At 43.6% G+C, this 23,428-nt stretch overlaps 1 protein-coding gene across 13 annotated transcripts in view; it reads left to right on the top strand.

Moving 5' to 3' along the window:
* The window catches only part of LOC1275507 (semaphorin-1A), a 218,980-nt gene that overhangs the window by 17,201 nt on the left and 178,351 nt on the right, over positions 1 to 23,428 (top strand). For 5 of the 13 annotated variants that reach the window (XM_061662586.1, XM_061662588.1, XM_061662575.1 and 2 more), the window contains 2 exons: positions 16,646 to 16,672; positions 17,114 to 17,961. In XM_061662586.1, the coding sequence (XP_061518570.1) occupies positions 17,787 to 17,961 (175 nt within the window). In that variant the 5' untranslated portion in view covers positions 16,646 to 16,672; positions 17,114 to 17,786. Of the gene's footprint in view, positions 1 to 16,645; positions 16,928 to 17,113; positions 17,962 to 23,428 lie in introns of all 13 variants that reach the window. The other 8 variants (XM_061662578.1, XM_061662583.1, XM_061662584.1 and 5 more) reach the window with 4 other exon arrangements.

Genomic DNA, 23,428 nt, shown 5'->3' with positions numbered 1-23,428 from the left:
GCATTCAAATCTCACTTAATTCGATTTCTTTTAAGTCAATTTGATTGTTAATTGTTGTAAGTGTAGTGGAATGCATTAAAATATAATACAGAGCTTTCCAAGTCACTTGTGCTCATTATTATTCACCACCTCCAAGCTGTTTTTCAACAGCTGTCAAATGGTGTTTTAGCTTAATAATGAAATTTCAGTTTTTACACGAGATTTTCAACGCCTCACAAAGGTTTAAAATCATGCTGAGGAAATTAAAAATTATGATGATGGAAATGAAATATTGATGATTGTTGTGTATTAACATATCTTGCACGCACATCGTTTACATTCGAAACTGACTTAAAAACCCTGTATTGTATTGTGTTGCAAATACAACATTTGACAGCTGTTGAAAAACATCTCGCAGGCAATGAAAAATGTTGTAGACATTGGAAATTGACTCGGAAACCCTGTATTTTCTGAAATGATACAGGGTTTTTCCAAGCCAATCCCCAATGTGCTCAGCATTATTCATCGCTTGCAAGAAGTTTTTCAACAGCTGTCACGTGTTATGTTTGCATCACAATAATTTTTCAATTCTTCCACATGATCTTCAACACATCACAAATAAATCAGTTCAGCTTGTGATGTGATGTGAAAATCATGCGAAAGAACTGAAACATGTTTGTGATGCAAATACAACATTTGACAGCTGTTGAAAAATATCACGCAAGCAAAATGTTGTTGATATTGGAAATTGGCTCGGAAAACCCTGCAATAGTCATTCAATAAGTGCCATGTAGAAATTGAGTGGAAGTGAGCGTGAAATATTGCCTTTTTTTATAATATTACAAAAAAAAACCAATCTGAATATTAAGCAGAAATTAAATCACAAGTTAAAGGATATTTGTTCTCCAATTAATTGGTTTGTTGTTTACGATCAAATATTAAAGTATACGTTACAATACAATTTGCTGATGTCACACGACGTGTTACCTATGCATATTTGCTGATTACTGTCTATTTAATTGACAAACTTTAACAGTTGTGTATAAAAAAACGGACCTAAAAGAATCTGAACTTAATTGTACTCTTGGAAGTAAATTATTTTCTTTGAATTCAGCTAATACAACCGAAACTGGAAGGAGGAAAATCTGCTACATAATGCTTGGTTAAAAATCTCAATTTTTAAAAGCCTCGAACAAATATTCCAGAAAAAGCAAACAATATCTAGTTTTCATGAGAGTCTTTGCAACCATCCAAATAAATTAATTCTTGTTAGGATTCTTCCGAATGAATCCAAAATGTTAAACCTCTCTTCCCTCTCATTTGCGCTCATCGTCCTTCAATGCGTGCAAACGTCACCTGTTTTGAGATTTCGTGAAACAATTTTCCTGCGAAGTGCGAATGAGATTAATGGTCGCACCGTCCGTGTCGGACTGTTTTGCTAGAAAGGTTTGGTGTTTTTTCCCTCACTTATCGCCCGGAGTTTCGATTCCCTGAAGTACTCAAACAGTCGAAGGTGTACAGATGCTTCCAGGGACCGGTTCCAACATCGGTTCCCGTTTCGAGACAGCACGATCCGAAAGGATGCGAAATCGCAAACACGCGCTCACATCCCCCAAAGGTGTGATTGAAAAGTTAGAGTGGGCGTGTTGTGTGTGTGTACTGTTGGAATTAATTTCTAGCCTCGGTTTCTAGCGATAGGAGGATGCGCTTGTTTGCGCGATTCGGACACGCGAATGCGAGAGGATGTGGGACGGTCTTGAAACGAGTTCCAGCACTGTGCTGTGCGTGCCCGGTTCCACTGCGCCTGGTAGTTACAACTAGAGCGCAGCAGCTCATTGGGAAGCGGTTTAGACAACGGATGACCATTCACGGAAGGCTCGAGTTCATTAGAGGAACGATGTTAGCAATTCTGGAATTCTCCATTTCCCAGACGCTTTCGATGCTGACTTGGCAGCTAGAAGAAGGGTTTGATAGGCTTTGGTGCCGTCCAGTAGGCAATTGTTGGTTTTGTACGCAGTCTTGAGTCGGTATCAACGGCTCTAACGGTTCCCCACTGACGGCCTGGGAGCGTTTGTAAACCACACGGGGGTATGAAAAAATAAATCACAAAATCTTCTCACCACTGTGTGTGTTCTAGTGATGTGCTCTCTGGAGCGCACTCATGATTCCGGAGTCGTCCGAAGTCGTTTGGAGTTATTCGGAGCCGTCCCGGGTCGCTCGTAGTCGTCCGAAGTTGTTCGGAGTTGTCCGGAGTTATTTGGAGTTATTTGGAGTTGTCTGGAGTTGTCTGGAGTTGTCCGGAGTTGTCCTGAGTCACCCGAAGTCACCCGCAGTCGTCCGGAGTCGATCAGAGTTAACCGAAGCCGTCTGGTGCAATGTGCATATGATCAGGGTTTTCATTTTGTTGTGTTCCGAAATTGTCGAAATCGGATCAGAGTCGACTCTGGATTTTTGCCAACTAAACCCATCACTAGTGTATTCACTGTGAGCCTATTTCGGCACATGTTTTTCATCCAGTAATGACGCAGCAAAAGGCTGTATGTGTTCCAAGCGCACCAATGAACCTCGGAAAGCGAACTGTAAAGGGTTGTTGTGCTCTGTCTTACAACAAAACTAACGCTTAAGCTCTGGGCCCCATGTGTATTTGAGTCCACCTTACTACGGCACAGGCAGCTTAACAACTTTGCTGCCGTTGAGCCAAACCGCTCCCAGGTCATCAACACTCCTCAACGCGCTGTGTGGTGTAAAGGGGAAATATGATACTTTAAAAGGAATAGCCCGGGAGCGTTGCGGAAACACATGGTGTATCTTCGCCACTACTCACTCCTTGTGGCTTGTGCCTTTTTTTCTTCCCTTCCTTTAATCAAGCTGGAGAAGTGGGTGGGAAAATACAATCGATACAGAATGTAGTATCTTCTATAAATAAAAATAGAAGACGCTTGTGCACCTTGATCTATTCCATCAAAATAATTTGTGGTGGACGGTTAGCTTGGGACATTCTGAGTTCGTCAAAGACCAAGCTAGTTTTTTCGGGTAGAATAAATGTATGTTCGCTAACGAATAATTTGTAGCATTTAGAATAATGTAAAAATATTATAAATACCTTTCATTGCGATTCATTTCCCACTAGATACTCTATTACATTCAGTAAAAGTAAATTAATTTCCAACCCTATTTTTACTACTCACAGCAAAAAAGGAAAAAAAACTGGTTACCCAAACGAATTGACTTTAGTTTTCCCCTACCACTGGCGCACAACCAAAACCAACCAATCCAAGCACCGGGCAAGAGTGGTAAGATCATCGTACCCACAGCAAGGCTCCACTACGGCAGACACTTGCCCGGAGCGCGACGGAAACGATCGGTCACCGCCACTCCCCCACTCAATCGTTTCTGGTAGTGGAAAAGGCTGACAATAACTGCCCAAGCGAATAAACTGCTGCGAGCTTACGATGAAAATGACCAAAAGTAATGTGGTTGAGTGGCTATGATGAGGGGGGGGGGGGGGAGGAAAAATAAATAGGAAACAAAATCCCACTATCCCACAAGAGTGAAATACACAACAAAACCCACTAAAAGGCACACATATAATACCAACACAAACACGAACACACACACACAACCGTCCTGTGCGAATATTTCGACCGCAGAAAACGCGAATGGACATTTTCCGCAAGGGAACTTGTGGGCGGTGTGTGTGTGTGTGTGTGTGTGTGTGTGTGTGTGTGTGTGTGTGTGTGTGTGTGTGTGTGTGTGTGTGTGTGTGTGTGTGTGTGTGTGTGTGTGTGTGTGTGTGTGTGTGTGTGTGTGTGTGTGTGTGTGTGTGTGTTTTGCTGGGAAATGAAGCTTTCGGTCACATTTTCTCCGTCGGCATTTTCTCTGTTCCGTGGGTGGAAGGGGGGAGCAGTGTCTCGTTAAGAGGTGGATGGTGGGAAAGGATCGAAAGCATGGTGGGATTTATGGTATGTTATTTTTATTGTAGCAAGCGTATTACTTTATACGTCGTGTGTGTGTGTGTGTGTGTGGGTGTTGTGTGTGAGAGAGCTTATTTTTGGGTGGTTTATACTTGGACGGTGGCCGCCATTTCACTGGAATGTACAGGACGCGCGCGGCTACGTTGGTGTGTCTCGGTAAATGGGCAAAAAAACCATCTTTTTCGCTTTTTCGCTGTACAGATAATGCTTGTTCGTTGAGGGAAAGATGGTGAAAGATAAAAATAGATTAGAAAGCGGTGATCTATTACTACTTACCAGCTGTTGATTTATTTTGTCAAATTAGGCGAAACACATTACATAAAACAATCTGTTATTTAATGTTGGTATTAATTATAAACTATGAAGCTGAGGAAATGCATTCACTAAGACGTTTCGTGTATAGTTCCAGTTCTATATGTATAAAAAAAGCGTTGATCATACTGAAACAAGTAACAACAACACGCTTACACGTAAGAACAATGTGTAGCAATGTGTGCATCAAACGTATTAGCGGGCGGCAAATTTACAACACCTACTCATACAGAGCCAGTGTTTAGGTGTTACTTTGCATTTTCGTGTTGGCATTTTTCGTCGGTTTTCCCATGCTCTCTGGAAGTAAATGTCCGTGTGTCGGAAAATGAAGTGAACTGCACGGAAAGTGGAAGGAACGTTGAAACATAACAACAACAAAAAAAGCCGACGACGTTCTAGGGCTAGGTTGCAGCCCACCACCCCCATTGCCACCCGTGGAATGGCATCCGCCCGGCAGTTCGCGGGCGCGTGAGAACGCATGCAGCCGCGCCGTTCAGTTAGCGAACTTATTTATGGCCATAGTTTCGTGTTCTGGTTGTTTAATTTTAATTGGATTCCGGCCGGCGCGTCCGCTCGCGGATTGGCCAGCGGCCGGACTCCGTTGGTGTTGGGTTGGTTGGTTGGTTGATGTTGGTGCGCTGGAGGCTGGCCACAAACCGCAAGGGCAACATATTATCGCATCCCCGCATCCGCCGTCGCTGTTTTTCTTCTGCCAGCTAGACGGGAGTGCGTCTGGGGTTCAGCTCTGCTGCACGTGTGATACGTGATTCATGTGTGGACACGATCGAATTCTATTTGGATGATCTGTTGTTTTTGTTACGTTTTTCAATATTGTACTATCTTGTGATTGATTTTAAATTATTTTAGCTTTTTTGCATCAAATTAATCATCTTTTCGTTTTTTCACTTAAAATTTTTGTAAAACAATTTTACTTTATTTTATTTTTTCCCCTTTTTCTATAATTCTATTTTTTAAAAGTCTTTCAATGAGCATATCGACAATCCGTCGGATCTTTTCGCTGGCCCATTTTTGCAAATGAACTCGGCAATTTATCAAAATGATCGCCTCGCTGGCGCTCTTGCCCCATAATATACTAATTGAAAGCTATTCTGTTTCATTGGGACGACATTTTATCATGGTCGAATCACTTAACTTTAGTTTCATCTCGTCTTGTGATCGATGATCCCCCCCATCACTGAAGGTTGATGATGATTAACGGCGCCTTAAATGGCTGTTTAACACTGTCCACCATATCACCAGAGTCTAGAGGTGGGGTCACTGGCTAAAATTGAACATTTCGATTAGCTTCTCGTGTTTTTCGAATTTGTTCTTATTTTGGTGAGATTTTTAGCGTGGTTTATTTGGAGACCTTTTTTCTCATTTTTAATTCTTTTCATTCGCGATGATTTTTTTTCAAGCACGTGTTAGTACAGGGTTTTTATTTCAAAGTATCGATGGATAGTGATTTTTTTTATTTTCTTCTGTTCTTATATTCTTTCTTGAAGTACTTCCTTTTTTTGTCTTCGATCTGGAAACCCTTTTTTTGGTTTCTATGATGTGTAACTTTCATCGTCTTGCTGAAATACGTCATTTATCGTTATATTATTTTCTATATTCTCTTCATTTTATCTGAAAATATTCAAACCAATTCGTTGTCACCATAAATTTGCTTCCAAGGTGTCAATTTGTGACAGTGCGCATCGATTTTTGCCTCTTATGCATCTATTTTTGTCTGTAAGTCATCAATTTTTGACTCTTATTGAAAACTTGATAATTTTACAAGGTATTTGAGCAGATTTTTGATAATTATAATTTTAAATTACATAAAAAATACAAAAACCGTATAATTTGATAATTTTTCTTTAAAAAAAAGCCAAGCCTTTGTAAAGCCATTGCTTACACCAAAAAATTTTGAATTCTATCAATGAAATTATTTACTATAAAAATTGATTTCAATAATTTTGCAACACAAACATGGGAATATTGTAAATAAAGCGATTGATTCACAGTCAAAAATTTATGCTTTAGAGCAGGGGTCTCCAACTTACGGCCCGCGGGCCGCATGCGGCCCTCAAGGGCTTGAAATGCGGCCCGCGATGACTTTGTAAATGTTAAAATAAATAGCTTATTTTATGGACTAATTCATCAAAATTCAATTTTTTTTTTCTGAAAGTCGAAAATTAAATTTGAATAAAAGAAATCTGTAGGAATTTGATACACTCAATTTATATTTTCTAATTAAAACGAGATTTGAAATTTCACCTATTGTAAAAGTAGCGTCAAAATGGCCCTCAACAACGTTAATTGTGAAGCAATGCGGCACAACAAATTGTGACGCGCTGTTGAAAATTGGTGTCTTGGAGTCAAAAATATGTAAGTTAGAGTCAAACTTTAGCGGCAACGACTGTATTAATAAATCATTTATTTCTTAAATACTTTACTTTGTATATTTTTATAAGAAATCCCGTTTATTTATTTTCAACATTTTTCGCTGTATTGAAACGTGATTTTTGCCAGCTGGTTTAACGATAATGATGCATTTGACACTCTCTTGGTTGCAGTATACCAACCTTCCTCTGTAAGACACTACCTTACGCGACCCGCTTTTGCATATTCCGACCCTTTGCTTCCGACGAAAACAAGCGGCTCTCCCAGCAGCAGCAGCAGCCCTTAACATGACTCCACGCTTCCCGGCAACCCTTCAGCACACATGCACCTTTGGCCGGGAGGGAGTTCTCGTTAGTCGTTAGTCTATGGCAATGCAATTCTACGACTGCCACCGTTTCCTAAACGGGGAATGGGAAGCAAAAACAAAAAAAGGGCATGCAATGACGGCGTACGTGTGCATTTGGAATGTGTGTTTGCATGTTTGGCAAGGGAGGGAGTGTGGTGTCGCTTTCGCTGACGTTGCGTGTGCTTCTAAGTGAGACGGATGGAAAGAGACAGAGCGTGTGAGGAATTTATTTATGTTCAAGTGATTAAAATGCTGTTGCTTTCGGGAAGTGGTTTTGGCGTGGCAGCGGCGCGGCAGCAGCGGGGCGACATTCGGTCCTGCATGCGGCACTCACTGCCCTCTGTCACTGCGGTGCGGTGGCTGCTGCTGCTACCGTTTTTGGGGATGCAGTTTATTATGCTGCTGTTTCCCCCTTTTTCGGGCGTTTCGTCCAACGTGGCTGCGTGTGTTTGTACGTTTCGTAACGTGTTTTTTGAGGCCCGTGCCCGTGTAGAGAGTTCTGGCTCGCTGGCTCGGTTTTATTTGACACGAAATTAATGAGTGTTTTAATGGCGTGCAAGAACGCCACGGCACTTTTGATGGTGCTGACGATATCGAGTGGATTGTATTATTATTTCTTAGCTTTTCCTTTCGTCCCTTGCAGGTTCGATCGACATAAACACACGAGCAACGGCGCTTTTGAACCGTGATGCGCGAGTGTATTCTCTGCTACTCTGCTGGGTGCCTCAGCGACTCAGGAAAAGGGAAAAATCTGCGCACACTGTCATTGTTGGAGTGTGGGGCCAAAAAATGAGCATAAAATGTTGTAACACAGAGGAAACGAACTTGATAAATGTTCGCGTTTTCAGTCACGTTCTTCAGCTTCCTAGTCGCGTTGGGGGTTTATTTTAGCTGTTTCCTGTTTTCCGTGCGCTGCTCTACCTCTTGCTCGACCGGGGTTTTGGATACAGTAACGCACTCACACACACACCCAGTAATGTTAGGGCCAAATTTGACGCGCTCGCTTTTAATTGGGTTAATTTGGATGAAACATGCAACACACATCGGGTCGGGATGGTGTGCCACACTGGTTTCGCCCGGCAAGCGGCAACCGAAAACGCGCCAAACGCAGCTCTTTCTCTCTCTTGATTAGAGCGGGGAAGAAGGGGGAGGGGGAGGGACTAGACCTGTAATTTACTAACTTATTTCGTACACGCGTGGCACGTTTTAATGGGGCCACTGGGTGGAATTTATCCATTTGGGAAAATAGATGACATTAGCGGTAGCGGCCGGGAAGAGAGAGAGAGAGAGTGTGAGGTAATGTACGTGAAAAACCATTATTCGCATATCCTCACCCGGTTTGTTGGTTTTTTTAAGTGAAGCGCACCGTGGTGAGATATAATTTATGAGGTAGTGCCATCAAAACGCGGCATCGTGAGTAGAGCAGTGCGTCTTTTACGAATGTTGCGGGTCGAGAAAATGCTTTCTAACACATTGTCCTGTTTAAATGAAAATTTAACTTACCGAAAGAGGGAATTTTAGCATTCTTTTCCCAACATGCGTTGGCTCGGTTTGTGCTTTGATCTTTGTTTGAGTTAGAATTTGCTTCACTTGTAAAATGTATTAAATTATATTCAGCCGACGCATTGACTAAGTTGAAGGTTTGTGAGCATGAGTGAAGAGTTGGTAAATAGTTGGCTCCCGTAAAAGATACAATGAAGCATTTATCATATCTTAATTAAGAAATTAAAAGGGAAAGAGTTGGCACGATATTTCCGGCTCGTACCGATTTGACATACGCAATATGAAAAAAAAACAACAATGAGCTGTCATGTCATGTACCTCGAATGAATAGATAGAGCTGTTGAAAGAAGTAAAGACGCGATAGAAAAAAAAAACCCGAAAATGAAACAGTCTGATGATCGAAATTATGGCCAATTAGGGGAAAGTTTGGTGAAGGTCGCATAGCAAGATCAGGTAGGGTCAAGAAAGCACAGCTGATCGAGATTAAGTGCCTTCAAGAAGTTGCAAATCTACCTGTAAGACAATTACAAAAGGGTTTAATAAAGTTACTCAAAATGAAGATTTTTATCAGTCGTCACGACACAGTGTGAAACGAAACGAAATGAGTCTGTCTGATAGTTGATAGTTTGATGATAGAATGAATGTACTGCTACATGGGCAGCGTAATATTCCATTATTTTTCTAATTTTCTGCAATTAATCAAAATACGATCAAATATCATAGAATGATCGCTAAATGTTTGTGTTTTTTTTTCAAATTAATTGCAGAAATAATGGAAGCATTAATTTCGAAGAAATCAGTTAAGCTACAAAACTCAAATAAATATGTTTCTACCAATTTAGGGTATTTTAACAAAGGTAATGAACATCCTTTTGCCATATAATTTCGAGAGAAGTTTATAATTGTATGCATTTATATAAAATAAGGAATTAAAGAAGCCTTGTGCTCAGTCCTTTTAAGCACAATTGTAGAATATTTTTTGCGGAGAGGTCTGTGAAGTTTTAATACATAAAGATCATAAAGAGCTGCAAAGTGGTTTTGAAAAAAAAAAAAAAACTGGGAGGACCTGAAATGTTCAGATCCAAATAAAGAAATGTCAGAAATTATTCTTAAAATGATTTTTCAGTTTATGGACGTCCAGGTCGCATTGACCAATAAAGGTCGCATTCAGTGCTGCAAAATGTCATGAGCATCCATCACGAGATGTTCACCAACGAGAACAATAAACAACATATCCGTGTTAACTTAATGCTCAACGCCGATAATCAATAAAAATGCGTGATGAGATGATCAGAGGTGAGACTCAAACAGTTGTTGCGACCGTCACATGCCTCGGTGTCATTGAATGTCGTGATTATTAAAGAGGTTTAGTCGCAGCCTCCGATCATCGCAGCAGAGCTCGTGACCGTGACATGATTTTGTTTCAGTCAGAATTTGTCATGACTATATCAGTGAAATTTTGACGAACTGATTGCAGCAAAAAAAGTCATGACATAGATGGTCGCAAAAATGTCATGAAGCATGTATTGGTCACATCAACAGTTTTGAGTATCACCTCTGATCAACACAATTGAGTACGTGACGCTGACATGGATTTATTTTATGACATTGACAGTGATATTTTGCAGCACTGGTCGCATTGTTTTAAATGTCATCCAATGTTAAACCAACAATGCTCTTTACGGGATAGGTGGGTCAAATTATTTAAAATTTCATAACATTTTTATAAAGAAGTTTTCATTCCGAAGCTCCAATAAAGTCCTTTAAACCCTCTCCTCACTATTCCGACACTGAAATTTTCGAATCTTTACGACACGACGATACGACACTCGCTCCGTAAGTCGGTGCCACAAAATCCCAATTAGCACATTGGTGCTGGAAACATATTTCCCCCCATCTGATCTGCCCCACTCAAATTCCATCGCGCACACCGCACACACCGAAATCTAATCGAGCCCATTGCAAAACGTCTCTCGTTTGCTATACAAATGTATTGCACTGCTTTGAAAACGGTACAAAAAAGAGAGAATCATTTCAGCGTTTGAAACTGTAAGCCATTTCCATTCGCTAAGCTTTCGTCGCTGGAAAACGGCCTACCTTTCGCAGCTTTATTGCTAAGCAATTGCTCTCTGTGTACGCCTGTACGATGAAGTGAACACAAACACACACACCAAAAACCTCATAATTGTATACGGGGCTGGGTGTGGGTGGTTGCGGCTTAATCTCTTTGTCCCGTGTGCCTATCAGAATGGATGTATCGGGGGGGATATACCCGATGATGGGTAGGGAGTTGTGGAAAGAAGCGAGCGGGAATCCTTTCGTTTTTTGATGAGCCATCGGGAGAAGTTCGAGTTGGAGAAGCTCGAAATACGGCGGTAATTCGCATTCGGAAAGGATGGGTGAGAGGACCCTGTGAAAGGATTTTCCTCCCTCTGTTGTGGGAGAAAAGTGCTCACAGGACCGTGGCGCAGAGCAGTCCAGCAAACGAGGGGTACACACTTATCGTTCAAGCACAAAGCCGGGAGTGCGTTTTGGACTGGGTCCCCTTCACTCGTTTCACTCCACTCCGCCCGAAAGCGGGACGCGAAAAGTGTACGCAAATGGGAAATGAAATGCTCGGGGCAAACATAATTTTCGACTGCCGAGAGCCGCAAGCCTTTAAGACAAAGCGCGCAAGAGCATAGCGACTTTCTCGTCGGCGGTTCTCGGTTCTTTGGCAGCATTAGGGAAAACACAGAGGCTGTATTATTGAAGAGTGGCGAGAGGGCCACTCTAAGGGCATTGGGGATTGGGAGGAGATGATTGCGTCGGATTTTGCCGAGCAGAACGTTCTAGTGAACGTTCTAGAGGTCCCCTCCCTCCCTTAGAATGGGTTGAGTTTGTGTGTGTGTGTGTGTGTGTGTGTGAGTGCGGCTTTTTTGTTTGGATGGAAAACTGTTTGTGCAGAAGTTGGTTTGAACGCATGTTTGAGCACATTTTCACAGCCCGCTGTCGGGATTGGTACGTCCAACAAAATCTCCAATCCCAGCATCCAGTGTCCTCTTTTCTGGGGTCTGTTGTTTTGCCTAGTTTGCTGTACCGTTTGCTTCCTTTTTGCCCTTCATTTAGCACAAGCGAACTAAAATACAAAGCTTTAGCACCGAGCGGGAGACGGTTTTGCATGTTTTTTCTTGACTCGAGCTCCATGTGCCACATAAGGATATGCGCAGTAGCGAAGAAAATCAAATAAAGAACCTCCCGAAAACCAAAGCTGAAAGGACATCACCAGCACCACCATCCACTTTCAGTTCAAAGAGGGACTCGATGGGGGCCAGGGGTTTTGGTCGGTCCAACCAAACAAAGAGCGACAGAGGGGTGGAATAAATGTGCCGAATCCAAATCACCCGGCAGTGTCGTTTGTTAGTGTGTGCGAGCGTTTAGAAAGAAATCGTCGTATCCTTCTTTACCATGCCCCGCGCTGCAAACCGTGGAAGAGAAAGTGAACACAACATTTTGGGACCGGCGTGAGGAGTCTACGGAATTGAAAAGTCGGTGAGAGCCTAAAGGACGTTTTTAGTGAGAGAAAGTTCCGTAAAAGAGAAAGAGAAAATGAGAGCAAATTCGAGCGATTTCTAAATGGTGTTTGTGTGGTGTATGTTGTTTTGTTTCGGTGGGCAACTCTTCCCCAAATAGAGAGACGACGACAATGGAATAGAGAGAATGAGAGCCTTTTTGGGAACGTGGCCATACACGACGAAACTTAATCGCAATCAGTTGGAATGCTCAGATCAGATGGAAGTGGGGACGGTAAACCTCCAAATCCTTTTCCATAAGGGAAGATACCACTTTTCCGGCTTTTCCGTTTTTTTTGGGGACAGCATTCAAATAACCACAGCGATTTTGTGGGTGAAGATGAAGAGCCTCTCTGGATGGTGGAGTGTTCTTAAGATTCGAAACAAAGACAAGTCTAGGGGGGAGGCTAGAGACAAAAATGAAGAAATAAAAGTCGCTATTGACACTATTGATGTGCTCTCTGTAGCGTACCTACGACTTCAATCCGACTCCGACTATTGTTAGTTCGATTCTGACTCTGGAAAAATAGGAACCACAAGTTCCATCCTGAGTCGTAGTCGTTCAGAGTCGTCCCGAGTCGTCCGGAGACATCCGTAGTAATTTGGAGACATCTGCAATCAGCCGGAGTCATTAGGAGTCATCCAGAGTCGGAAGACTCCAGCGAGATTCTGGAAGACTTCGGACGACTCCGAACGGCTCCTACCCGGAAGAATACGACTCTGGACGACTTCAGACAATTCCGAACGACTTCGAATGACTCCGGACCACTCCTGACGGCTCCAGACGACTACGGACCACTCCGGACGACTCCGTATAATGCTGGGCACCGTATAACACCTGCCTTCCGGAGTTGGTTCCGAAATTATCGGAGTTGGACCGGAGTCGACTTCGTATCTTTACTAACCCACCCATCACTAAATTGACACACGGGACACGGCTTTTTCTCCGTGGTTCGTTTGCTGATCCGTTGGATTTGGTTGGAGGTGTTTGATATTAGATGCCGAAGCGAACGCCGATATTATTGCAGATGAAGTTGTGAGTCGATGTCATAATCTCAAGACTCCATCGAGCGCCTTTTTTGCTGTATGTTGTCAAGAGTTTTGAATATAAATGTTCTCGCTTAAACAAAGCATGTATTATCAACACAGATCCGATTGCGTGCTGGAATGTTTTGTCGACAGACGGTTCCGTGAACCGTGTTTCATGCGGAACACTCTCGCCGCACACAACAAAAGCTCAGATGGTGAGAGTGGAAAAAAACTGAGTTCCTCTCTGAACAGCCGAACCACGTGTTCTCGAGCCGTATCGATTGGAATCGGGTATCCGGCATCCTCACCCTTCCCCCGATTTGTGCAGGATTTGCCGGAGCAAGAAAACAAGTCTGCGCACCGTTCACAGGCCCCCATCCGTCAAGCATTCCGAAGAGAGGAAGTGTATATGTGTGTGTGTACGTACTTCAGCATCAAAGAGAGGCCTTTTTCACTTTGAAGGCTGTTTGCAACTGCAACGAGTTCAATGCACTTCAGCTCGATCGTTCGCAATTGCAAATGCGTTCGTTTTTGTGCTAGTTTTCATGTTTCATTCTTCCTTCGAGTGGGTGTGTGTGTGTGTGTGTGTGAGTGTGCGTCTCAGGGTAACACACCCGGGGTAATTTGATAGGGAAATAATTGCTGCACGATGTTAAATTGCAAATTCCTTGTCCCGGTGCAGTCGGTGCAATTTGCCCCATTGCTGATGGGAACAGCCCAGAGCGGTGTCGTTCCGTGTGTGCTTGAATGGGTTCGATCCCGGTGTCTAATGTCCTTGTTAGGATCGGAATTCACATTCTGGGTAGAGTGGCTTAGTGCTCTGGTGTATGTTAATCCGAACATAATGACGAAAAGGTTAAACACTGGCGTTTTGTTTCTATCTCCACTTGAAGCACAACACCTAGCGAAGGGAGGGAACTGCTGCTTGAAGGATATCCGCTTGGAGGAAGGGATCGTTTGTAATCAAAACCGGAGCGAAACAAATTGAACCGGCGCTTTTCACCCCCCAGGAGAGGCGCACCTGGTGAAATATTAATTCCCTCCGGTTTGGTAGTGTTTTAGTCGCTTGCCAATATATCAACTCACTAAACCCCGCCTCACCGCTAGCAGGGGAGTTGAAGTGAACCGAATAAGCAAGAGAGGTTACCTGTATTGGTTTGGCTTCTTGCCGCCCACACCTAGAAACGCGGTGGTATCTTCGATACGGCATTTTATACAGACATTTCGGACCACTCTTTTGGACCACTCTAGCCTCATACTCTCTTCTCTCTCGCTTCCCGCTTTTCCGCTGGGCGAAAGGGTCCACCACTCGGTTCCGTTTAGCGATTTTTCCTCGTTAAAGGAAGCTCGAGGAACAACTCCCAAGGTGCAATCGAACGGCCGCCTCAGAAATCCTCAGGAATGGGGTCAGTATTCCACTGGCAGACATCGAAAAGTCATTGTGGTGTTCTGTGGTCTCAACCATCCCTCTCTCTCTCGGCTCTGTTTCATCAACTGCCGGGTGCGGGGATGCCACCGGTACCTTGTTTGGCTGCTCAGCTACCCGGATCTCGTTAGGATCTGCTGTGTTGTTTTGCTGTGCGTTGTCTATTTATTGTTGCGTCTCTCGTTATTCTTGCAAAAACACATCCTTTTAATACCGGCTTTCGGAAACAATGTGTGTGCGGTGTGGTGTGGTGGATTCCCTTGCGAGGTACAGGAAGAGCATGGCTTGGCACCCGGTTTTGTCAAGTGAGGATGGTGTTCCGAATTAAATAACAGAGCTGTAAAGGTGTCCAAACCTTTTGCTGCGCTGCTATGTCATGCTGAAGGATATGAGCTATTTTTAGCTGTGGAGGAAAACATTTCGTGTTGTGGTGTGTGAATCAAAGTCTTAGAGAAATGTGATACAATGAAGGGGATCTCTTTTTTTATTAACTGTTTATTGAAAAATTACTTGTGGTTGAGGTGTTTGATTTCTTGTCTTTCTTTTGAATGATGCAACTAAGCATGATTTTTTGTGCCAAACGGTTGTAAGAGCTGCATACAGAATGGTTACATGATTTGCATTGTTTAAAATATTAATCGCTGGTTCTTGTCTTGTTGTGTCTTTCAGAGTTTTTTCATGGGTTGTCATATGTTGGAGCACTTTCTTCTCTCATCCTTACGGGAAGTGAACCCTATCTGAACGGGATTGGTCACAACGCCACCCTTTTTGAACAGCCTCTAATGATAAATTTGCTAGGAATTTCATCTTTCCGTGACATAAAGTTAACTTGCTTATAAAATATAAGATATAAATATAAGAAAGTGACTCAAAATTATGAAAATCCTTTAAAAACCTTTATGCTTCAAGGGTAGCACGTTGGGACATTGTCATGACCATACATGCTTTTAACTCCTACAGTCAAGCCGCGATCCGGTATGTAATAGTTTTGGTTTATGACTCGAATATTACTCGGATGTTCCTACCCAAACTCCTAGGCGAAGATGATTGAAGTCATTTTTCCAATATAATGGATTTAATCGTCGATTGATTTTATCAATAATATCAACTCTTGGATTTGATTTTAGTGCTCTTATTTGGATATTTTTTGGAACAAATATGTTTGAAATCTTTGAGCTGTTATCAAGTTGGTTTATGTGATGTATTCTATTCAAACTCATTATATCTTGCTGTTAGGGAGACTCGACTCGATGGTTTATTCGATAGATGTGTAGGCTCCTACAAAGCCGTATAGTATCGATTCTCAACCAGATCGTTCCTCCGTAGCCAGTAGTGGCTTTCTGGCTATATATTGTATTAAGAAGCATCGAAAATCTCTTATAGACTAAGCATGTCTCGTAGTTCGTTATGCCAAAAAGTTAAGAAGAAAAAGAGGAAGAAGAAGATATCTTGAGTTAATCCTTATTAAAAAAACGAATATGCCAATGGCCTTTAATAATGGTGTTGTGTTAGAAGTTGGATTTTTTCACTATTTTGCTAAACTAGGCTTGACAGGAGGCTAGACAGGTTGTACATTGACGACTGTTTTAATTATTTACCATGTAATATCGAACGCTTACTGTTTTAGCAGGAATACATACACCCAAGACTGCCAAACACGAATATGTTTGTTTATTAACGTTTTTGTTTATCTTTGTTTGAGATTTGTCGGTTGCTTTGGGATATTCTGCATTGTTTTGCCTGTCTTGCTTCAAGATCAATGATATCTTGGTGTAAGAAATTGCTAAATTAAGCGGCTTCTTGTCTTATTTTTAAAGTACTTAAACCTCAAATGTCCCTAGACAACTTCAATTAATGTTCGCACTTTACAAAATGAGACTACAAAACCAAACCAAAACGCCCGAAGTAAACATTTGTTTGTGCTTTCAAACCTTTTCACGCCCAATTATAAATAGCGTCCGCCACCTGCATCAAACAACCAGTGCTTGCGATAGGTCTTGTTTAGAATCGTGTTTTGTTTATGCTTTCGTTTTTGTACACAAATCAGCTCGGTTTTAGTACACAAACCCATCCAACGAAGATCGCTTCCAACCAGAGCTCCTCTAATCGATGTCCCTCTCTCTCTTTTCTCTTGCAGATTATTCTCTTCGGTGCGCCGCGCAAAGTGCGTAACGAACGCGGTGGAGATTTAAATCCTGGGGGCTGCCGGGAAAAAGCGGCCGTAAATAGAGAGGCAAAAAATTGCTCCTCTTTGGGTAGTGGGCATTAAGAGCCGGACACGTGCGCTGGCAATCGGCAAGCGGTATCTATCATTTATGGCAGCGAAGAGACGGGCCAAATAATAAACACGGGCCGTCGCGTGCATGCACTCCTTCTACCGGATTGGAACTTCGATCGCCTTTTCTATGAGGATTTCAATGTAAACAAATAAATAATCGGACAAGATCCGGTGCCACGATCCTGGGTCGTTGTGTAAAAAAGAACGTTAAAGCCTTAAGGCATTGGCTAGAGACAGAGTGTATACATTGCTGCTGTTTGTGCATACATTGTGAAGGTGTTGTGTACAATTTTGGCGTAAAATTAATCGTTCCTTTTTTACTTTTAGGTAGTCCAGTGCCGTGAGAGTGCCGTGTTGTGTGTAAGCGCGTGCGCCGTGTCTGCTGTTGATCGTGAAATTTAGCCTTCCGTGCACTGCTGTGAAGCAAAGGTCGCAAAGGGAGGGTGGCTTCTGGGGGGCTAGTGAGCTAAAGGCTAAGGGCAGTGGAAGCAAAAAGGGCCGGAAGATTTGCAAGCGCTTGCAATGTTGCCACGGCCTGAAGCGCTCAAGTGTTCCGGAGCCGCATGGATCGATCAAGCCACCGCTGGCCTGCTGCTGCACCGTCACCACGGCGAGTCTTGGTGAGCGGGCGTGACGACGCCAGTCCCTTAGAGCGTGCTAAAACTCCGACCGTCGTGTCCTGTGTGTATAGTGGATGAAAATTAAGCAAAAAGAAGAAGAAGAAAAAGAAAATAAGCCGCAATAATATTTCCTTTTCTTTCGGTGGGAGTTTGTTTCTGCGTGGCAAAATTAAAAAAAATAAGAAATCGAGTGTTGTTGTGTGCGAAGCGCGCAGTGTCGATTGCGTGTGCATTTTTGTGCAATTTGTGGGCAAGAAATAGCGTGTGCGTGTGTTTGTTTGAAATTGTTCGGGTTAGTGTGTGTGTGTATTGGGCTTGTGGCAAAAAGTGTGTTTGTGATAAATACGAATAGGAGCAACAGCATTAGCAGCAGCAGCAAGATGTTAGCCGAATCGATACAATCATCAGCGGCCCATGGGCGGCAGGGGCGTCGGTCGGTTCCAGTTGCCCGCGGAGGCCCGCTGCTGGTCGGCTACCTCCTGGCGACGGTGTTCGTCGTCGGTACCCTATGTGCCTGGCAGGAGAACGTTCGACCGAAGCTCTACGTCACGCTAGGTAAGTTGTCTGGGCGAAGGCAATTGCTAAATTCGCAGTGCTCTTCGCTAACGCGTTCGTTCTTGGGACGCCATCGTCCTTTGCCAATCCCAGCTGTGCGCGTCTCAATATCCGGCCCCGAGTGTCATTAAACTTTATTGCCCTGCTCTATCTCTTTTTGGGCTGCTGGGTCGTCGTCTGCTGGCGTCTCGGCGTTGTTCTGGACATGACAAGTGCAAATCTAATTTTAAGCACGTCGAGAGCGAGAGCTGGCGGTGGTAACGAGACAAATTTCCAGCCACACGATGCGTTCACAGTGTGTGTCTGTGTCTGATGGCGCTTTGGTAGTGTGCAACGGAACTGACATTGCCAGGAGGAGTGTCAGAGTTCATCCAATAAGTGGAAAACTCGTGGAATCAAATGTCTTTGCGCACCGAGTTTTGCTTACTCTTTTAATTAACATTGTAACGAATTAGCTCTTATTTGGGTGTGTGTGTGCTTGGGTCGTTCTTTCGTGTCTTTCCCTTTCGGTAGGGAAGCGCCTTTGAACATTCTTCCTCACTAAGACTGTATGTAGTCTTGCTCTAGAGAGGGTTTGAATGCAAAGTTAAGGTCCAACATAGTTTCGGCTGCCACAACGCCAACTTCATGCACGGCTGGGGGCAGATGTGTCGGACGGCTCCGGAAGCGCGTTTTTCTGGACCATCGTCTGAAGCGGGGAAAGCGGGGGATGTCCCGGCTGTGCAAACAACATATGGAAAGCGTAATTATTTTTATGTCCACAGTCAGACGGAAATGGGTTTCGGGGAGCAGCGAGTGTGAAGGCGGGACCTGTAACTTTAAATAGATCACAACGTGCGCGCTACATGATGGATGATGGACGAGAACGGGAAAGAGGGCTTGAGGCGTACGGTGGCCAGTAGTGTGTCGTACCGCCGCATCGTCTGGACCGATGCGAGATAGAGCATACACATTTAAACTCTTGGCTTAGCTTGGGTGCATCTTGTTCTCTCCGTCTCTCTTTTTGCCTCTGTTGTCTTCCAACGGGTGCCAACTGCCTCGTTTGGTGACGGACATACGGTTCCCGTTTTTGTGGACACGCTCTGTCTGCGACGAACCATGCCGCACTACCACATCTCTTGGCTTCTGTTTGTTTTCTCTCTCGTTCTCTCTCTCTCTCTCTCTTCTTTTCGTCTGGCACCGAAGGCAAATGTAAACAACAATGAGACAGCACTTGTAACATGTAACATATTGCCCGCTTATTAAAACTGCTGCTTCCTCCTCCGTTCCCCGTTCCGTCCGTTTGACCCCTGTCGCAAATGTTTGCCGAGGCCTGTGGGTGAAAAAAGAAGAGAGAGAAAAAACGCACCTTACCAGGATGAGCGAGATAGTGTGAGTTGAATAGAAGTGCAATGTGTAGTGTTGCAAGCTGCAGAAGACAGGAGAGGTTATGTGTAAGTGGCAGTAGGAACTTGTGGTAACTGCCACATGCACCGATTTGCCTTTATTTTGGGGCAATGCAGGCGGGGTTTCTTAGTTTTCGGCAACGAGGGAGGACATAATCGTTCCTTTGTGTGTGTTTGATGTAACCACTCTCTTCTCGTTCTCCACCTTCCCTTTGAGACGCAATGTGTGCAGCGAATGACATGTGCCGTTGGGCGTGGGTTGAATTGAATGAGCGCAAGATTGTTGTTTCCGTTTGAGTAGCTTTGCTGTGAATGAGATGATTCTTATGCTTTTTTTTGTTATTAAATGTTGGAATATAATTGTTTTCCAACCGGAAATTTCACATTTAGGATTGAGGCAGGGAACAGGAAATTGATCTTTTAGAATTGATTAGAATCGCCTATGAGCGTAAGACGAACTTCGTTTGTGTATTGTATAATGTCTCTTGGGACGGTAACGTGGTACAATCGATTCTTCCATACGCAAGGCTGATTCTTCCGCTTGAGGTAAACAAATTGCGGTACCGTCAGTCAAGCCCATTTGTGGCTAAAGTACACCTCACCGACAGCAGTTTTTGAGTGCTTAATGAGAAGAAAAATCTGTGGTTTTATGTATCGTGATGTCACTGTCGTATTTAAAACTTTTGACATAAAAATATTGAAAAAGAACATTTCAAACAAGAAATGAATGATTTTCAACACGACTTAAGCTGAATTGGGTTTGACAGTTCTTTTTTATGTGTTGAAAATCATGTGCTGAAACTGAAAGCTCATTTTGAAGTAATTAAACCATTTGACAGCTGTTGAAAAACATCTTGGATGCGGTGAATAATTATGTGCACATTCGAAAGAGACTTGGGACACCCCTGTATGATGAAAATGAAATATCAGAGTGACGTGAAATAACTTCTTGAAAGCGGTGAAAAGTAATGTTTACCTTCGAAAGTGACGTGGAAATTCTGGATTCATTTTTACGAAGGAATCGGTGCTTGAGCGTATGGTGATTGTATTTTTTTTATAAACAATAGTAAACTAATTTCACTTATAGCCTTAGCGATTCAAGCTGTCGGAAACCTAAACAGATCAGTTTATCTTTGAATATGCTTCACACGTTTTTAGAGCATTAGAGATTACAATCTGTGCTACTAAGACAATGAAGAAGAAGAAGAAGAAGAAGCCTTAGGGATGTCACTCAAATAATAATAACACCATTAAATGCGAAATTATGTTCGTCACATTCAATAGAATTCTTAAAGGGTAAAAGGTATCCTAGCATTTCAGAAGTCCCAAACGACGGTATTTTTTTTTGTTAATGTTAGTTATTAAAATAACTAACTTAAATAATATAGGAAACCCAGAAAGCTTCAACATAACTCTACAATTGTAATGGATTTAAAACTGACCCTCGAAACCCAGACACTCTCCGTGTGATGGCGCGTGCGCTAATCTTATCCAATGAATTATGGCGACAAGCGTATATATAAAATTCCAGATCATTGGAAGCCCTTCGCATATGCCCTTTTTTGCGCCAGCAGCTGATGGCATTCAGGGCGAGCGTGTGTGTGTATGTGTGTGTGTGTATGTGTGTGAAGCTGTAGCCATAAATTGTCGCTTATATCGCTCAATCCGGCGATAGATGCGTGTCTTATCTGTATTTTAATGCTCTAAGACAACTGTTAAATTATCGTGCCCGCAGTGCTTGGGATCATAGCTCTCGATCTCACCGTCCACGCAAGCCTAGGTATTTTTGTCTTTGCCAAGCCTTTGAGGAAGTCTGAAATAGTTACAGCGTAGGTTACAGCCGTATATTTTATTCAAATCCGCTTTGGTGCAGGTTGTAGTGTCCCCCGGTTAGATCAAGTTGCTATTAAAATATGTTAAATAACTACGCCCCCGAGCGGGTTTGATAGCGACCGCGAGTTCGAGGTTTGATTAAATCATTTACATGATTATTAGTTTTTTGCCTTATGCCTTAGAGCTGTTCTTGTTTTTGGGCAAACCTCTTCCCTTGCCAAAAACGCGACGCAAACAGTCAACGATACTAAACCGAGTTTTAATGGCCTGGGCTCTACTTATCCGGGGGCATCTTATCCCGTAATGTCCATTTCGCTTGTTACTACACCAGTGAGACACTGCTGCTGCTGCTGCCGGCGGTGGCTGGCTTGCCTGACTGCGTACCGTAAACCATAAAACCAACATAACCTCAATTTGTCACCAGGCCCTTCATTCCCTAGTTCCCGGTGCTGCCGTTGCTGTCAAAACTGTCGTCAAATGCGAATGCGTCACGAGTAACTCAGTTAGGACTCGGGTTTTGGGGTTTGGGTTAGGTTTCGGTATTCCACAGGGATTGGAAGTGTATTTGTCCGTTTGTGTGTGTGGTGTATGTCCAAGCGAAGGTGTTGCGCGGGACAAGCTTTGCTGGACAAGCTATAAATTAATTTTGGTATTTCTCATTAACGCTATCAGCATGTAATCAGAGCACATTAAGCAAACAATTTTATTTCGCCTCCTCGCTCGTTCCTGTTTGGAGACCGGACACGGGTAACTTCTCAACGCCAAGTGGCCGCCAAACCAACTTTAATGCTGCTTATGCAAACCCACCCATTTAGAGTATATCGCGTTAAAACGGTCACCCGAGCACCCTCCCTCCTGCCATTTCATTTCACCGCCCTCTGGTACGGGGTAGAATTTTCCCAGTTCTGTGGTTTGTGTCGTGTTGTGCACACGGTTCCGCGGTCTCCTTTTGTGTGTCTTCTCTCTTGCAGCCTTTTTTGGTTGTTGTGGGGCGGTGCGTTTTTACGATGCGTTTAGGAATTTTCTGTTTCCCATCCTGTCCTCCTCCCCCTCCTTCGACATGTTTAATTTTATAATTTCAAATATACAATCGCCGGCAAAGGAGCACACGCGGCACTATCTGACGCAGAAGATAGCGCCATTCGTTTGTGCGCGCAGGAATGATGGCTTTCCTCTGATTTGCTTGCTTGTTTCCTTTTTGTTGGGTGATAAAGAAAATGCCGCCTCCTGTCTGTCCTTTTCCTTTTGGGTAAAACAAGGGGCAAGGTAGCAAGGGCTGTTTTACGGGACCTGCGGGTGGTGGTTATTTTTGCGGATACTAGGTTATCAGTGCCAAGACTTTTCACTGCCAACAGGAGCAGTGGGAGTGATAGAGAAAGAGAGAGAGAGAGAGTGTGGATGTAGGAAAGAGAATAGGGGGAGAGTGAAAATGGAGCAAACCTTCCTTGCCACCGCGGTGTGTACGGGTGGGGCGAAAGGGAAACGGCTTTTCCACCACAAATCTCTTGAAGCATTTCAGGGCAGCTGGTGTGCCAGTGTGCTTCGGAAGGCTCTCTCCCGTTCGGTTGGTGGGTGGGTAGAGAGGCATTTTTACGACCTCCCAATCCCACCCACATCTTTCTCCACCTAAGGGAGAGGGAGGTAAAAGGGCGGGAACAATGGAAGGTGGATGGAACCTCGCGCGCGCACACACACATTACTTGTAGGCTTTCGTTTGCTGACGTGTGGCTTTTTTATGCGTTCACGGTTCAGAGGGTTTGCCTTCTTGTGCTCAGTGGCTTCTTTTTCTTTTTTTGGGTGGAACCGACGCCACGGCCAGCCAGTCAGCCACCGTGTGATAATTTTCTCAGTTTTATTGCATTGTGTTTCTTGTTGTGTTTTTTGTTGTTGTTGTTATTGGTTTCTTGATACATACGAAGAATTGGGGGGGAGCACCTAGAAGACGCTTTATGCTGGTATGTGGGCCTTTTTCATTCTCTCTCCCACTCGTCGAACCTCATCGTCGCGCCTATTGCACGGTACGTAATGCTTTGCCGAAAGCATACGCCGCCACATTACTGTGTGCCGCCGCTGTGCGGCGCTAAGGATTTGTTGCTCCAGAAAATGGTACCTTATTCGTTGTTTTCTTCGTGCGTGTGTGAAGCTTTCTGAGCCTGCCGTGCCGCGTCGGGGAAGGAAAATGTTTCAATTGCTAAGACACCGAGCAGCAGCAGCACAGTCGTTTATTAGAAATTTGCCGTTTTTCGCCT

This window comes from Anopheles gambiae, chromosome 3 (assembly GCF_943734735.2).
Source record: "Anopheles gambiae chromosome 3, idAnoGambNW_F1_1, whole genome shotgun sequence".
NCBI lineage: Eukaryota > Metazoa > Arthropoda > Insecta > Diptera > Culicidae > Anopheles > Anopheles gambiae.
The sequence above is the reverse complement of the archived record's forward strand: the minus strand, read 5'-3'. Positions and strand labels throughout refer to the sequence as shown.